General features: G+C 50.8%; 1 protein-coding gene across 1 annotated transcript; it reads left to right on the top strand.

Moving 5' to 3' along the window:
* Window positions 1-3,739: 3,739 nt before the first annotated feature.
* On the top strand, window positions 3,740-16,631 carry TMEM61 (transmembrane protein 61). Its single transcript, XM_061411815.1, has 3 exons — window positions 3,740-4,161; window positions 10,669-11,018; window positions 16,201-16,631. The coding sequence occupies exons 1-3, from the start codon at window positions 4,147-4,149 to the stop codon at window positions 16,466-16,468; spliced, it is 633 nt and encodes a 210-aa protein (XP_061267799.1). The 5' UTR covers window positions 3,740-4,146; the 3' UTR covers window positions 16,469-16,631.
* The last annotated feature ends 542 nt before the right edge of the window (window positions 16,632-17,173 follow it).

Raw genomic sequence — 17,173 nt, 5'->3', positions numbered from 1 at the left:
GCAGCAGCATACATACAAAGTAGGCTTAAATATAAACAGAGCAGGTTTAAACTCAGGTCCATCCAGCACCAAAGTTCTCTATCTCCTGCCTCTGGATATATACATATATATATATAAATATATATTATATAATGTGTGTGTGTGTTAATTGCTCAGTTGTGTTCAACTCTTTGCGACCCCATGGACTCCTCTTTCCATGGAATTTTCCAGACAAGAATACTGGAATGGGTAGCCATTTCTTTCTCCAGGGAATCTTTCCAACCAGTGACCCAACCCGGGTCTCCCGCATTGCAGGCGGATTCTTTACCACCTGAGCCACCAGGGAAGTCCTATATTATATAATACATATCATATTATATAATATATAATAAATTTATATAATATATAATAATTATATAATAAATATATATCCTGCTTCTATATATATTATTTGTTATGTATAATATTATATAAACCTATAATAAATATTATATGATATTATATAGTTATACACATAATATAAATATTATTACATATAATTATATATATATAATATATATCCAGAGGCTTTGGTGTTTTATATATATATATATAGAAAGAGAGAGAGAGAGAAAGAGAGAGAGAGGGCTTTGATGTTAGGTGAACCTGAGTTTAAACCTGCTCTGTTCTCTGATCTTGAGTGGCCGTTCTAACTTCTCTGAACCTCAGCTTCCTTGATGCTAAAGTGGAGATAAAAAGAAGTCCTGCGGGGACTTGGGAGAGGCACCATATAATTCTCCTTTGGAACACTGAGGAGATGTCACCCAGAGAAGGGAACCTGTGACCTGTCTTAGGGGAAGTGTGTGAGTTCACCAGGTGAAGCTGGTAAAACGGGAGGTCCTTTGTAGCAAAGGTGTGTTATTGTGCTTGGGACACGAGGGACAGTTCAGGAGGGGCATGAGCGGAGTGCAGGCAGTGAAGCTGGTGTCATTATTCTGAGGGCAGTGGGAGGCACTGAAAGGTTTAGGGAGGTGAGTCACACTGATTGGGACTGGTCTGGAACCTCAAGCTGGTGCATGACGGAAGGCAGACAGCCTGGGGCAGAGAGGCCAGTGAGAGGTAGGGAGCAGCAGCCCAGGCCTCCTCTCCACCGAGGAGAGGCCAATGTGGCAAAAAAGGAAAAATACATGTGGTGTGGAAGACTCAGACAGATGTGGACTTCAGCACTTCCTTTGCCACTCCCAACTCCCAGTCCCCCATTTATTAGCTCTGTGACCCTTATTTCAGTTCAGTTCAGTCGCTCAGTCGTGTCCAACTCTTTGCGACCCCATGGACTCCAGGGGGGTCATGGACCCCATGGACCCCAGCACGCCAGGCCTCCCTGTCCATCACCAACTCCTGGAGTTCACTCAAACTCACGTCCATTCAGTCGGTGATGCCATCCAACCATCTCATCCTCTGTCGTCCCCTTCTCCTCCCGCCTTCAATCTTTCCCAGCATCAGGGTCTTTTCAAATGACTCAGTTCCCTGAGAAGGTATTAATATTTCTCTCTCAGTCTTGATGAATTAGCTGAAGTGGCAGCTAAATGGGAAAAGCCCTGACTGGTGACGTCTAGTAAGTGTGAGTCCCCCTCCCCCATACCTGGAGGCAGAAGTTGGTGACTGATTTTTCTGCTCTGAGTCTGAGTCTGATTGTTTAGAAAGGACCCGCAAGTATTCCCAAGCCTGCATGGTCCCCACAGTGCCTGAGCATCACGACAGACTCGGGGGCTAGGATCAGAGCCTCCAAAAGTGGGGGAGGAAAATGGAGCTAAAAGAACTGGACCAGATCCTTGGGTTTGAGTCACCACCCAGTCCCAGTCCCCTCTGGTCCTGGGCCTGCTGGGTCTGGCTGGGCCCTGCTCCAAGTCACATCTGCTCCCTGTCCTCAAGGAGGTCACCATCAACTAAGGGAGATTCACAGACTGGGCTATTGTGTAATGCAAGAGCATACCCAAGCCAGCTCCTCATGGGTAAGGTCTTACTAAACCACTGAGCCCTCATAGCTACCTTGGGAAGGAGGTACCATGGTCTCCACTTTATAAATAAGGAAACAGCAGCTTAAAGAGAAGGATAGGACCAGAGTTGTCCAGCCTGGAAATGACTGAGTCAGTACAGAAATCACAACCTGGCCACCTCCAGGACCTGAGTGGCCAGTCTGGGCCAGGGGACTCGGGTTTCAGCAAGGTCAGGGGTGTGCCAGGATTCGACCTCAACATTATCAACCTGTGAGTTGTGACTATGGGCCTCCCAGCAGGGAGGAAAAGGAGAATCTCGATCAGCAAAGGGCCCACAACTGCATGGACCCCAGCCTCTGCAGAACTGAGTGGGGCTGACAGCTTCATGGCCTCCAGCTGTTCACTCATACCCTCCATGGGCAGGCCAACAAGGACAGCAAGAGGGGTGCTTGTCCCCACCTCCAGGTTAAGTAAAGCAAAGCTGAAGGAGGTCTTGGTTTGAGGTCTAACTCTTCCCTTGTCTCAGCTCAGCCTCTTGTGAACTCTTTAGACTTGCACAGGCCTTTACCCGTCTCTGAGCCTCAGCGTTCTGTCTGTAAAATGGGAACACTTACACAGACCACACACACCGTGAAAATGAAATAACATGTAAAAGGACCTCACCAGACAGAGGAGTCAGTGCACAGAGAACGCTAACGCTCTCAGGTGGCATACTTCCTTGGAGACAAAGAGTTTAAGAATTAGGGGCCTGAACCCTGCCGCTGACCTGCTCTGTGACTCTGAGACAGTGGTTTCCCGTCTCCGAGCTTCAGATCTCCACTGGGCAGGCTGCTCTAGCCTCCTGTGTGCCTGGGCTGGAAAGGGAGTTGGTTTCCATCAGCTCCGTGGGCAGTCCTAGGCCACGGCTGAAGGGAATCTGACCAGCTCCCGGGCTCAATGGAACGGCCGGAAAAGACACAAACAAAACCCAGACCCCAGTTAGTCCAGAACTGCCTCCCTCTGACCCAGGTGAACTTGTTGAGGTCTAACCTGCCTATGACTTGGCCCACCCTCTGCACATGCTGCTCCTTCAGCCTGGAGGCTCCGCCCCGTTCCTACCCGCCAAAACTCAGGAGTCCCCAGCAGAAGGTTTTACACACAGGCTTCACCCATGCTGACCCTTCCTCCAGGCTCCTGAATCACTTGTCCACAATACGTGCCTCCAGCCTGCACCTGTGAAAGGGTGACCTGAAGACCCGTGGGGTGGGGTCATAGCCCTCCTTTGATGCAGGAGTGGATAAGTTAAGAGAAGTTAGGTCCCACAGTAGGTGGGATGCCTTGTTCTCCAACTGCGCTCTCCTGGCCTCTCACCGGCTGGGGCAGTGACTTGATTCCTGTAGAGGCTGGGGAAGCGCTTAAAGGCAGGCAGTTATTTCTGAGAACGCTTATCTCCTGGGGATGTCAGTGTTCGAAAGACCTGTGGCTTGCTCAGGATGCCACAGCCCTTTCAGACTGAACGCAATAGCTCTTGGAGGAGTTTCGTGTCCCGTTCCCAAGCCCGCTTCGTGGGACAGTAGTGGCGGGATGGCCCCCGAGGACCGCGGATTGCCGACAGTTCAGGGAGGTAGCGGTTAAGAGGGGTCTTGCCGCTCCCCTCACCCCCTTCGCCCTGGGAAACCTCATCCCCAGCCAGCCGTCTCGCTGTTCCTTTAAGGTCGGGCGCGGCACCTGGAGCCACCCGGAGCCTCTCCACCCGGGAGTCTCCGCCCGTCCGGCTGCCGGCCGCGAGGACGCGGATCCGATGAGAGGTGGGGCGCGCCGCGTCCCGGAGCCCAAGCGCAGGTTCCCCGCAGCCGTCTGCCAAGCCCGGGGCGGGGGCGGGGCTGGTCATCACCGTAGTCGACAGCCAAGCAGGACTCCGTGCGCCCCTCAAAGCCCCCACCCGGTGGCCGAACCCCTGCGCGGTGAAGGGGCCTTGGCACCGCTCCCACCGGGACCGGGACGGGACCCTTGGACTAGACCCGCAGCCGGACGTTAGCGTTTCTGCGGGGACGTGGAGAGCAGGGCTGGAGGACGGTCGCCGGGGCCGCCCCTACCGCTACGCGCCCCCAGCAGGCCGGAGGGACCGTCTTTCCCAGGTTCGCGCTGACCTCGGGCTCGACAGCCACCGGTGGGCTCCTCGCGCCAGGACTACGCCTGACCCTACGGCGCGATGACTGCGCCCAAGGTGGGTATAAACTTCCTTAACTTACCCCCGCCCCGCCTCCCGTCTTCAGGAGCAGCTCGGCTCCTCCTAAGCCAACCCCGCCTGGTCCCCTTCCCTTCACCTTGACCTCAGTGGTTTAGTGCGCGGAGTTTGGACACCCAAGTCTCCTCCTAATTGTGTTGTAACTCAATGGGTGGCGCTTGGAGCCTCAGTTTGCCCCAGGGTTATGGTGAAGATAGTTCAGAACCCTTCTTGTTCAGATGGTTTAGTTCTTTACAGAAAACTGGCACCTAAAGTTCTCTTGTTGGTAGTGGGGACAGTGGGATATTATTGTGCCCATTTCACAAAGGAGGAAACTGAGGCATGGAGAATCTAGGCAACTTACCCAGTGCCAGAGCCAGGGTTCCTCCTCTGTCCAGCTGTGTCACTACTTGCCAGCCTCCCATTTCATCTTCACAACTTGCTCCTCCCCAGGAGGCAGTAATTTGAGCTCAGAGATGTTGAGCACCCTGATCAAGATCACAGAGCAAACAGAGTGGCTATAGTCAAAGGGACATTACTTTACCTACAAAGGTCCGTCTAGTCAAAACTATGGTTTTTCCAATAGTCATGTATGGATGTGAGAGTTGCACCATAAAGAAAGCTGAGCGCCGAAGAATTGATGCTTTTGAACTGTGGTGTTGGAGAAGACTCTTGAGAGTCCCTTGGACTGCCAGGAGATCCAACCAGTCCATCCTAAAGGAAATCAGTCCTAAATATTCATTGGAAGGACTGATGCTGAAGCTGAAACTCCAATACTTTGGCCACCTGATTTGAAGAACTGACGCATTGGAAAAGACCCTGAGGTTGGGAAAGATTGAAGGCGGGACGAGAAGGGGATGACAGAGATGAGATGGTTGGATGGCATCACCAACTCGACGGACATGCGTTTGAGCAAGCTTTGGGAGTTGGTGATGGACAAGGAAGCCTGGTGTGCTGCAGTCCATGAGGTCACAAAGAGTTGGACACAGCTAAGCGACTGAACTGATAGAGGGAGTGATAACTCTAGCTGGTGGGAGGTGTGGTTGGTAGCAGCAGAAAGGCTTCTTCGAGGATGTGGTGTTTGGCATGGGTCTCAAAGGGGGTTGTGAAATGAGGGCCCTGAATGGGGACAGAGGGCTCTCCAGGTGGAGGGAGCAGCAGGTGTACAGGACCCCAGGTGGCAGGAACTTGGGTGCATGGATTGGAATAGGAGGGAGCTGGAAGGAGGGGGCCAGCCTGGCAGCCTGAGTGCTGGAATGGGAAAGACACTTCTCTGGGGCTGGACTGGGGTCATGCCCTCCAGGGCAGGGAGCCCTTCCTTCCTCCCCTCGATCAGGGTCCAGAGTACACTCCTGTGAAGGGTGAGTAAACTGCCTGAAGACCACCTCTCTGAAATGGACCAGGGGAATCTTGGGTGAGCACATCCTGCTGATAATCAATCAGAGCCCCGATCTGTAAAAATAAAACTACCGCACAACAGGGCAGTCTGTCCTTCGTCCAGCAGACACTGACAGCTTCCACCACCCAGGGGTGGCAGGTCATTGTGTGCTCTGCCTGCCCATGGAGCGGGGGAATCCATATGGAGAGAGGGTGACTCACACAGAAGGAGATGACACGGCATCCGGTGAGACCATGCTAGGGGTGATCCAGGGGCTTCTCTGAGGTCTGGAAGCATTCGAGTCAGGATGAAGGGCAGGGTGTTTTAGAAAGTGGGAACTGCCTGAGCTAAAGACTTACAAATGCATCTATTCACAGCATGGTCTCAACTTTATATACTGAAAAATACAGATCTATCTAGCTGTGCAGTCACAGGTATTTGAGTTAGACGTGTGTGTGTGTGTGTGTGTGTGTGTGTGTGTAGAAGGCAAAGGCACCCCACTCCAGTACTCTTGCCTGGAAAATCCCATGGACTTAGGAGCCTGGTAGACTGCAGTCCATGAGGTCAGGTCGCTAGGATTCGGACACGACTGAGCGACTTCACTTTCACTTTTCACTTTCATGCATTGGAGAAGGAAATGGCAACCCACTCCAGTGTTCTTGCCTGGAGAATCCCAGGGACGGGGAGCCTGGTGGGCTGCCGTCTATGGGGTCGCACAGAGTTGGACATGACTGAAGCGACTTAGCAGCAGCAGCAGTGTGTGTGTGTGTTAGTAGCTTAGTTGTGTCTGACTCTTTGCAACCCCATGGATTGTAGCCCACCAGGCTCCTCTGTCCATGGAATTCTCCAGGCAAGAATACTGGAGTGAGCAGCCATTCCCTTCTCCAAGGGATCTTCCCAGCCCAGGGATCAAACCTGGGTATCCTGCATTGCAGTCTTCTTTACCAGATTCTTTACCATCTGAGCCACCAGGGAGTCAGAGTAGACCTGGTTCAGATTTGGCATTGACCTCAGACAAGCTGTCACCCTTGCAGCTCCAGTGTCTTTGGGACCTAGTGCTGTTGCAAGGATTAAGATGGGGGACACCTGTAAATTGCTGGGTGTGGTTCCCAGCCCCTGTAAATGCCCAGTACACACGTGCTGCCACTATCATCAAGTATGCAGGCCAAGGGAGGAGGACCCAAAAGGAAGCATCCACTGTGGATCGTGCTCATCTCTGGTGGGCAGCATTAATGATATTTGCATTTTTATTCTCTTAGGTGGTTTTCTCCTCTCCTCCACAATGAGGAACTATTGCTTTTATAGAAATTTAAAAGCATCATAAGTTACCTTACAATGCAAGGGTTGACACACAAGCTGTATGCTGCTTTGGTAAAGTCTCTCCTTCCTGGACTCAGTCTCAGTTCAGTTCAGTTGCTCAGTCGTGTCTGACTCTTTGTGACCCCATGGACTGCAGCACGCCAGGCCTCCCTGTCCATCACCAACTCCTGGAGGTTGTTCAAACTCATGTCCATTGAGTCGGTGATGCCATCCAACCATCTCATCCTCTGTCATCCCCTTCTCCTCCTGCCTTCAATCTTTCCCAGCCTCGGGGTCTTTTCAAATGAGTCAGTTCTTCACATCAGGTGGCCAAAGTATTAGAGTTTCAGCTTCAGCATCAGTCCTTCCGAAGAATATTCAGGACTGATTTTCTTAGGATGGACTGGTTGGATCTCCTTGCTGTCCAAGGGACTCTCAAGAGTCTTTTTCAACACCATGGTTCAAAAGCATCAATTCTTCAGTGCTTAGCTTTCTTTATAGTCCAACTCTCACATCCATACATGACCACTGGAAAAATCATAGCTTTGACTAGATGGACCTTTGTTGGCAAAGTAGTGTCTCTGTTTTTTAATAAGCTGTCCAGGTTGGTCATAACTTTTCTTCCAAGGAGCAAGAGTCTTTTAATTTCATGGCTGCAGTCACCATCTGCAGTGAATTTGAAGCCCCCAAAATAGTCTGTCACTGTTTCCATTGTTTCCCCATCTATTTGCCATGAAGTGATGAGACCAGATGCCATAATCTTAGTTTTCTGAATGTTGAGTTTTAAGCCAACCTTTTCACTCTCCTCTTTCACTTTCATTAAGAGGTTCTTTAGTTCTTCTTTGCTTTCTGCCATAAGGGTGGTGTCATCTGCCATAAGGGTGGACTCAGTCTAGTCATTTGCAAAACAAGAATTTCTTTTCCTGCCCGACCATCTGCCTCTGTTGTGGTCAGATGAGATGCCAGGTGTGAAGGGGGACTGTCAAATGTCAATATATAGGTGAGGGGTTACTGTTACCGATTTGCTGGGGTTTTTTTTTTCTTCCAGCTTTTCCTTCTGACAGCCTCTCCTTGCTGTCTTTGGAGAGAGTGTAGTGAGGTTCTTTTTCTCCCCCAGAGAAAATGCCTTGAGCTGGAGACAGGAGGCACTTGCCCCACTGACAGATTCACAGGAAGAGAACCAAAGGTAATTTACAAATGGCTTGTTTCTACATGCTTCTGGTGGCCTGGAGGCTCATAAAGATTGGGGTCCACTCCTCGAGCACCTCATTTCATGTATACATTTTATCCTTCTCGCTCACATGTGTACATACAAACACATACACACTATTTAAAAAAATTTATTTTTTAATTGAAAGATAATTGCTTTACAGAATTTTGCTGTTTTCTGTCAAACCTCAACATGAATCAGCCATAGGTATACATATATCCCCTCCCTTTTGAAACTCCCTCCCATCTCCCTCCCCATCCCACTGCTCTGGGTTGATACAGAGCCCCTGTTTGAGTTTCCTGAGCCATACAGCAAATTCCTGTTGGCTATCTATTTTACACATGGTAATGTAAGTTTCCGTGTCACTCTTTCCATACATCTCACCCTCTCCTCCCCTCTCCCCATGTCCATAAGTCTATTGTCTTATGTCTGTTTCTCCATTGTTGCCCTGTAAATAAATTCTTCAGTACCATTTTTCTAGATTCTGTATATATGCATACACACGTTTTTAAACACATCTGGAAATATGCCCTTTTGAAATCTAAAGTCTCACCTACTAGATCTTGAACACTTTGCCATGCTCTTCAGCTCCCCGAGCGCGCTTTCCTGGTGGCTCAGAGGTTAGAGCGTCTGCCTGCAATGTGGGAGACCTGGGTTCGATCTCTGGGTCAGGAAGATCCCCTGGAGAAGGAAATGGCAACCCACTCCAGTACTCTTGCCTGGAGAATCCCATGGATGGAGGAGCCTGGTGGGCTACAGTCCACGGGGTCGCTAAGAGTCGGACATGACTGAGTGAGTTCACTCTCAGCTCCCTGAGGACTGTGTCTCTGAATGACTGCACAGCAGGGCGTTGTGCAGTTGTACCCTGTTAGGCTGGGCAAGCCCCATTTGGAAGGCTGACCATTAGTCTTCCTGAGGTCTACGAGTCCCTGGCCCTCTCCTTCCCTGGCTCAACCTGTGGAAGAGGAGAGGGGGACTCTGTATAGATGAGGAGACAGGTCAGGCGCAGTTGGGAGGCTTATCCCAGGACATGGCTGGTGAGCTGCAGAGTAGGGACCAAAACCAGACTCCAAGGCTGGGTGCTGCAGCAGCTGGCGTCCTGTATTCCCTCCCCTCTCCCAATCCCTCCCAGCTAGGAGAGGGGCATTTCACCCAACAAGGTTTATTCAGCAACACTGTTTCTCATTTAGGAGAATTTCTTCAACACCTGTTTATGGAGCAGCTACTATGTGTTAAGCACTGGGGGATAGAGCTGTAAACAAGGCTGATACAGACCCTGCCCTCAGGGAACTTGCTGTCTGGTGAGGACAAGACACAAAGAGAAGTCAAACAGACAGATAACAGTTTGGTCAATGAAGGCCCAGGGAACTCTGAGTTTAAAGTGTCCCCTTTGAAGGCTTCTCGGGTGAGTCAAACTGAGCGTGGAGAGGACATTGATGATAGCAAGTTACCAGGGAGAGGGAACAGCGTGTACAATGACCTGGATGTTGGTTTTGGAGAAATCCCTTCCCGTCTGTATAATCTGGAGCCAGGGTTCCTCCCAAGTGTTTTTTTCCACCCCCTGGGCATTTTGTTTTTCCTCACTGAGATAATACTGTGTGCTTAATTTGGCACCTAAGTTGGAAAAAGTCAGATATCATAAGAATTTCCCCCTGTTGTTAAATATCTGTGCTGAGCTTGATTTTTTTTTTTTTTAAATCAGTCATGGAATATACCATTTAGATTTTATGCCATGCTTTATTCACCCTTTCCCTATAGTTGGACATTTAGGCTCTTTCCAAATTATGACCATTAAAAATAAGCTCACAAAAACCATCTTTTTGCATGAAATTTTGTTTTGTGTTGTGAATCTCAGCTCCAGGCTTCTCAATGCCCTTTCCCCACTGGCGCCGGTACCTGCCCTGGGTTTCAGTGTCTTCCTCGGTCAGATGGAGATTTGTTGTAGTTGTTGTTTAGTCACTAAGTCACGTCCGATTCTTTTGAAACTCCATGGACTGTAGCCCACCCGGCTCCTCTGTCCATGGAATTTCCCAGGCAAGAATACTGGAATGGGTTGCCATTTCCTTCTCCAGGGAATCTTCCCAACCCAGGGATTGAACCCAGGTCTCCTGCATTGCAGGCAAATTCTTTACCAACTTAGCCACCAGGGAAGCCTATCAAATGGAGATAAGAGCATCACCCTTTCGAGATTGTGACCTGGGTGTAGTGAGACAACGCATAAGCAGCAAGCCCCTCTCCTGGCAGGCCTGGCGGACCCCACAGGGTTCACTCTTCTCCCTCCCAGCCTGCAGGAGACACAGAGAGGAATCTTGTACCACCAAGCAGATGAGGCCTCTGAGTCCTGGGGCAAGGCTGGGCAGGAAACAGCCGCATTTACTGAGTCCTGCCAGGTCCCAGGTGTGGTGCCAGGGCCTTGGGACACATGATCTATGGCCTTCAGAGCAGACCTGGAGGGCTGGGAGCCTCACCTCCATTCCACAGATGAGGAAGCAGAGGCACAGAGGAGTCAAATGATCCCTCCGAGACTGCTCAGTGATCTCAGGCAGGACTAAACCCACATCTGGTACCCAGCAGGCCTCTCACAGGGCTTGTTTCTTCTTTTCTCTCCTTTTCTGTCCAGACTTGTGACAGGGCCCGTGTGGCCTCCACCCTGCGCTACTGCATGATGGTCAGCGGCACGGTGGTCCTAGTGGCTGGGACTCTCTGCTTCGCCTGGTGGAGTGAAGGAGATGCAGGCCCCCCGCCTGGCCAGTCAGCCCCACCCACTGGATGCCCTGAGCCTGGGGCCCCCGGTGCCCTGCTCAGGTCGGTCAGCTTCTTCTGCTGTGGCGCAGGTGGCCTGCTGCTGCTCTTCGGCCTGCTGTGGTCAGTCAAGGCCAGCACCCAGAAGCTGCCTCGATGGGACCCATACCACCTCTCCAGGGACCTGTACTACCTCACTGTGGAGTCCTCAGAGAAGGAGAGCTGCAGGTCAGGTGCAGCTGCGGGGAGTGGGGGCCACAGGCAGGGCCCGGTCACACCATCAGGCATTTACTCAGCAAACTCCCATGGGGTTTCTCCTCTGGTCTAAGCTTTACCTATGCTTTGGGGTCCTGGAGGCTGATCAGCACTCCTGAAAGTGTTTTAAGTCCCTTGACAGAGGCAGGCTTTGACAAATCAGAGTAGTTAAAGCTGTGAAAGAGGGCAGACGTGGTCCTGTGAGACATGGAAAAATCCAGGAAGGCTTCCTGGAGGAAGTGGTAGTAGAAATTAGCATGGTATTGGGCAGAGTAGTGTAGGGGTTAAGAACTTACCCACAGGAGTCAGACCCATAGGGATCCTCTCCTGGTTCTGTCACTAACTAGCTATGGGACTTCAGGAGATTATGCAACTCCACTGAACCTCAACATCTCATCAGAAATGAAACAGGAGTCATAAGAATGACAAATGTAGCAAATGCCTGTATGGCAGTTGCATGTTGTTGAGTCGCTAAGTCCTGTCTGGCTCTTTGCGACCCCATGGACTGCAGCACACCAGGCTTCCCTGTCTCTCACTGTCTCCTGGAGATTTTTCAAACTCGTGTCCATTGAGTCAGTGATGCCATGCCATCCAAACACCTTATCCTCTGGCTCCCCCTTCTCTTCCTGTCCTCTGTCTTTCCCAGCATCAGGGTCTTTTCCAATGAGTCCGCTCATAGTACTTACCTGAGGTGATGTAAATGAAGAACTCAGCCTAGAGCCTGGCACATGATAGATGTACAACAAATGTCAACTTTTCCTCAAGTGGATAAGGTGGAGAGGGGTGTCTTAAGCAGGCAGAGGAGTGTGCAAAAGCCCAGGGATGAGGTAGGCAATGGAGGAAAAAATCTTACATTTACATAATATTTCTCATGTTTTTCTAAATCACTCCCTCCCAGGAGACTGTTTAGGCCTTTTCCCCTTAATCCTCCCTCATGGAATGTTAATACCACAGATATACTGTATATTTGGTCTGCATGTATATCTGTGCTTTATACATAAACACAGTATCAGCAAGATTCCCAGAACCAGTTTTTGCCCTGTTGAGAATGCGTGTACCTTACATGCTCTTATTATGTACTTACTCTTTCAACAAGTGTCTGCTGTGCCTGCATATGTCAGGGGCCTGCATGTACCTTCCCCAGTCCAGCCCACCTGCAAGGTAAGAAGTACTATTTACAGAAAAAGAGGGTGAGGGTTATACAGCTAGAAAGCGGCAGAGCCTGAGGGCTGTGAGGTGTGTGTTCGTTCCCCTACACTACTCTGTAAGCACTGGATTTGCATGCACTAAGGGCTAAACCAGATATCCATGAGTTGGCCTGGGACCCTGGGCACTCTTCTTCCCTGAGTTAGAGAGGTAAATGCATCCTGAGTTAAAGAAGGTGACAGATTAGTCCCTGCTACTGGCCTGGGACTCCCTGAGGTCACAGACAATAGAGTGTTCAATGGAAGTCCCTTAGTCCAGTGGTCAGGCCTTGGTTTGACTTTAGAGGGAAGGGCAGGACCTTGGGGCCTCTTCACTTCTCAGATGAGAAACCTGGGTCTCAGAGAGACCAGTGACCTATCTGGTCACTCAGTGAGTTATTGGTTGGAACCAGATCATGCCTCAGGATACCTGTCCTTCCCCGCCCAGCCTGACCTGAGCACAGAGAGTGGATGTTGTCAATACACACAGTCGTGTTGACCCAACAGGGTCCGGGCCACAGCTGCATGTCAGGTGGGGGAACTCAGCCTTATTTCCCAGCTGAGCCAGGGAGGAACTCACCCATTGCAGGGTACTCATGGTCCATCAAGTTCAGAGACCATGTCTTAGACTCAGAGCTGGGATGGCTTCATGTTGGTGAGGCTGCTTCTGCTAATGGTTCTTTTTTGTCCCTGGGGCTGAGCCATCCTGGCCCTCCTACTGAAAGCCCAGCATCTGGGCCCCATGGGAAGGTCACTTAGTTGTCCCTGCCTCCAGGCACCTTGTTCTCTGTGGGTAACTCCAGGTTAGAGACAAAGGCCATCTAGGCTGATGACTTGGTGGGCCCATTTCCCTCTTGGGGGCTCAGTGTCCTCATTTATTCATCTGCTTATTCTTTCATGCATTTCACCAACATTTACTGAGTACCTAATTCTGCAGGGCACTTACAATGAAGCAGTGGACAAAATAGACAAAACCCCTACTCTCAGGGGCTCCCATATGAAATGTGAGCCCTAGATGAAGTGCCTGGGTGGGAGGCCTCTGGGATCCCCCACTCCCAACCACAGTGAGAACAGCAGAAAAAAACACGGGTCTAGTTGGACATAAGGCTGTCAGTGTCCACTCTTTCCTAAGCTGTGTGTTCTTGACTTAGACTCTCTGAGCCATATCTGGTTTTTCCCGTCAAACCTGGAATTTTCTCTGGGATTGCCGTTAGGCTCAAACGAGATGATAGATGGGGAGGTGTATTTACTGCAACACTCAGTCCTCTTCGTTTGCTTTCATTTGATGATGTCCTTTCATGCCCACTGATTTAAGCTTCGCTGCTTAAAAGGCAGTGTCAGGTCCGTTTTACAGATGAGAAAGCTGAGGTTTGGAGAGATCAGGGGTCGGGTAGGGGAGGTGTGACGGTTGGCGTGGGCCGGGGCTTGGCCGCTTAGTTGATGTGTGGCCCTAGCTTACCTGTGCGATGACTGACCAGGCTCGTCACGAATGTGAAATGAGATTAGAGAGCTTGAGTGGAGGGCAAATAGTGCTTCACCCCTGGCCCCTTTCCCCTTTCCCTACTGTTTGTCTGACTCAGCTGAATGGTGGAGAGGCTGGTGCTAGGCTCGGATCTCCTGTTGCCACCAGGCTCAGCGAAGCTTCCTGAGCACGGGGACCACCGCGCCCCACCCAGCTGCAGGGAGTCACGTCCAGAAAACCCATGAATGGGTCTGCACCTCAAGTGTGCGATGTGGTCCCCCTGCCTCAGGCTTCATGTTTCCCAAGTTTCTGGCTTTCGGGACCATGACTGTGGTGACCTGGGGCTGGGTGGGCCCAGCTGGCTAGGTGAGATGGTGTGAGGGCTACTGCACCTCTGCCCTCTAAGCAAACTTCCTGCTGTGGGCTGGTCTCACCTGGCAGCTGTGCCCTGCCCTGCCAGCTGCTGCCTGCTGAAGCAGTGCCAGGGGTACCCAAAGCCTGCCTCGTGTCTCCCAGGCTTGGAGAAGTAGGGAGTGGCTGGGGCATGGATAGGAGGTGAGCATGGCAGGAGATGTGGGCTTCTGGAAGCCTAATCACCCATATTTTCCTGAGTTGTCAAAGCATTTTCCCTTTCCCTGAATCTATAAAATAGAAATTGTTATCTTCATGTTACGGATGAGGAAAAAGAGGCTCAGATTGGGTATGAACATAGCCTAGGTCACATAGCAATTGAACCTAGCTTGCCTGCCTCCAGGAGTGATATTCTTTGTCTGCCCTCACTTCAAATGACACTGTGAGTCAGAGGCGGGTGGGACCCCTTATCAGCTTCCTGGGCTGAAGTGCCCCGTGTTACCTCATTTAATCTTCATATGGTCCTGTGAGGTCGGTGCCCGTATCGTCCCTGTTTACAGATGCGGAAACTGGGACTCAGGTTAATAGAGTTACTTACTGGTTGCAAAAGTTTTCACTTTCATCTCAGGTTCACAGGATTTGTTAACAAAATAAGCCACTCGTTATATACAAATAAGTAATACGGATATTTATTAGAGAATTGTCTAACTTATTTTCAACATACTAACATTAAAAGAAAGAGAAATAGACCAGAGAATACATCACCAAATTGGGTTTTGACCAACATCCAGACTTAAACAGCGCTGGGAAGTCCCGTGTTGGGAAAGGGTCGTAGGTAGCGGTCGGCTCTGTGGGTGAGACTTCAAAGACTGCAGTTTGGGGTTCCCATTTATAATCCCAGGATGGTGGCAAACTCACATCATCATCAGTCTGTGACCAAATTGCAGCTCTGGCTTCGTGTTGCTGCTGCTGCTAAGTCGCTTCAGTCGTGTCCGACTCTGTGCGGTCCCAGAGACGGCCTCCCACCAGGCTCCCCCGTCCCTGGGATTCTCCAGGCAAGAACACTGGAGTGGGTTGCCATTTCCTTCTCCATTGCATGAAAGTGAAAAGTGAAAGTGAAGTCGCTCAGTCGTGTCCAACTCATAGTGACCCCATGGACTGTAGCCTACCAGGCTCCTCAGTCCATGGGATTTTCCAGGCAAGAGTACTGGAGTGGGTTGCCATTGCTGGCTTCGTGTTAATGTTGTTTATTTTGTCTTGTAAAACTTGGAATGTTGTCGTTAAGCCTGGGGCTTGGTTGGCCAGGGCCCCCTCTAGCGGTTCAACAATCTCAAGATTTCTCCTGCATCTTATCTATGGTGCTGCAAGTCTTGCACTCACAGCAGACAGTCACTCACAGTCAGGGCAGTGTCCAGGCAGGTTAGAAGCAAGGTCAGAGGCCTGCTCTGCTTTGGCTCTGAAGCCTAAACAAGACTATTCATTTAATTTCCCTAACACTGACCCATGATCTCCTACTGACAATGTGGCTGAGCAGGGAGCTGAACCAGCCAACGCTGTGACTCATAATCAACCTTAGAGACACTTGGGGTGGGAAGGGACCTCCAGAATCACCTGTCAGCCCCTGTATGTGGCAGTATCTTCCCAAAGCAGAAGCAGCCCAGACATAGGATCAGTGACATTCCTACCCCCAAGGTCCTGGGAAGGGAAGGAGCACTGATTCCCCACAGATGATTCTCCAGGGCCCTGAGAGGACGGAGGATCAGCCTCATTTCCATCAGCTTTGGTGTGGCTGGGATGCAAGTGACCTATTCTTAGAATCTAGAGGGTAGAGCCTGGTCAGAAGAGCCTGGATGGAGACTCCAAGGACAAGTGGGAACTGACTTCCCACCTCCCAGGGAGGTGGGAAGGACTTTCCCTGCAGAGAGAATTGAGGAGACAGAGGGTGTGACGAGCCCAGGTGGAGAGCTAACTGAATGGAGAACTGACTATAAGGGAGGGAGAGCAGAGTCAAGGAGCTGAGGTGGGCAAGGGATGGTGGCTGTCAAGCTCCAGTGGTGTTCGCGGGCCCAGGGAAGCCCATAGCCTCCCTCCCCTTCTCCCTGGTGTGCCGTTGGGTTTTACCCCACCCCTGTTGATAGCCTCTCTTCTGTCCCTCTAGGACCCTGAAGGTGATTACCGTCCCCACTTACGAGGAGGCTGTGTGCTGCCCACTGGCTGGGGGACCCTTGATACTACCTGCGTCCCCTGTGGAGGAAGACCTGGAACGCAGTGCCTCGGGGGATGCCCTGCCTGGGGCCCAGCCCCCCTTGCCTCCACCTAGCTATGAGAGCCTCATCTTTGCTGCCGGTGGCATCTCTGGAGAGACAGCATGTGGGGCTGCATGCTCCCTCACGGGCCCTGTTCAGATTACAGAGGGTGGAAGTTAAAGTCTTCTAGCAGGCCTGGAAGCTGGAGACCAATGATGGGCTTCTTCTAAGTGTCTGGTCCAGTGCCTGGTACACACAGGCAGTCAACAAATACTGCTGACTGCTGTTTTGTTTTTTCTCTTGCTGTGTAACAAATGGCTGAAAGTAAATCCATTTTATTATCTCTCGTGATTCTGTGGATTGCCTGGGCCCAGCTGGGTGGTTCTGCGGCCCCTTGTGATGTTGGTGGGGCTGCAGTCCCTGGGGCCCAGCATGCCCAAGATGCCACTTTCACGTGGCCGCTACTGTTGGCTGTCAGCTGGGAAATATTCTTGAGCTAATGAGGAAACTGGGGCCTAGAGGCAGAGCCAGGACTGTCCCAAAGTAATGCATTGAGTTTCGGTTATACCAAAAAAACATGAACTCTGAATTCAGACCATCTGTGCATGAGTTCCACCAGGTACCCGCTGAGGGACTTTGGACAAGTGACTGTACCTCTCTCTGCCTCAGTTTCCTCATCTGTTAAGTGGGAATTACAGAGGCACCAGCCCCTACCTTAGAGAGCTGAGTTTTGAGCATTAAATGAGATGATAGCCGGTGACATTATGAGATCACACTGAACCTGCAGCTCAATGCTAATGTAGCAAACAATAAATGCAGCCTTCTGAGCCTGTGGCAGCATCTCTTAAGCATGCAGTGATTGTTGGATTTTGTTAGTAGAGGTGA

The sequence above is a fragment of the Bos javanicus genome, chromosome 3 (assembly GCF_032452875.1).
Source record: "Bos javanicus breed banteng chromosome 3, ARS-OSU_banteng_1.0, whole genome shotgun sequence".
Classification (NCBI taxonomy): Eukaryota; Metazoa; Chordata; class Mammalia; order Artiodactyla; family Bovidae; genus Bos; species Bos javanicus.
The sequence above is the reverse complement of the archived record's forward strand: the minus strand, read 5'-3'. Positions and strand labels throughout refer to the sequence as shown.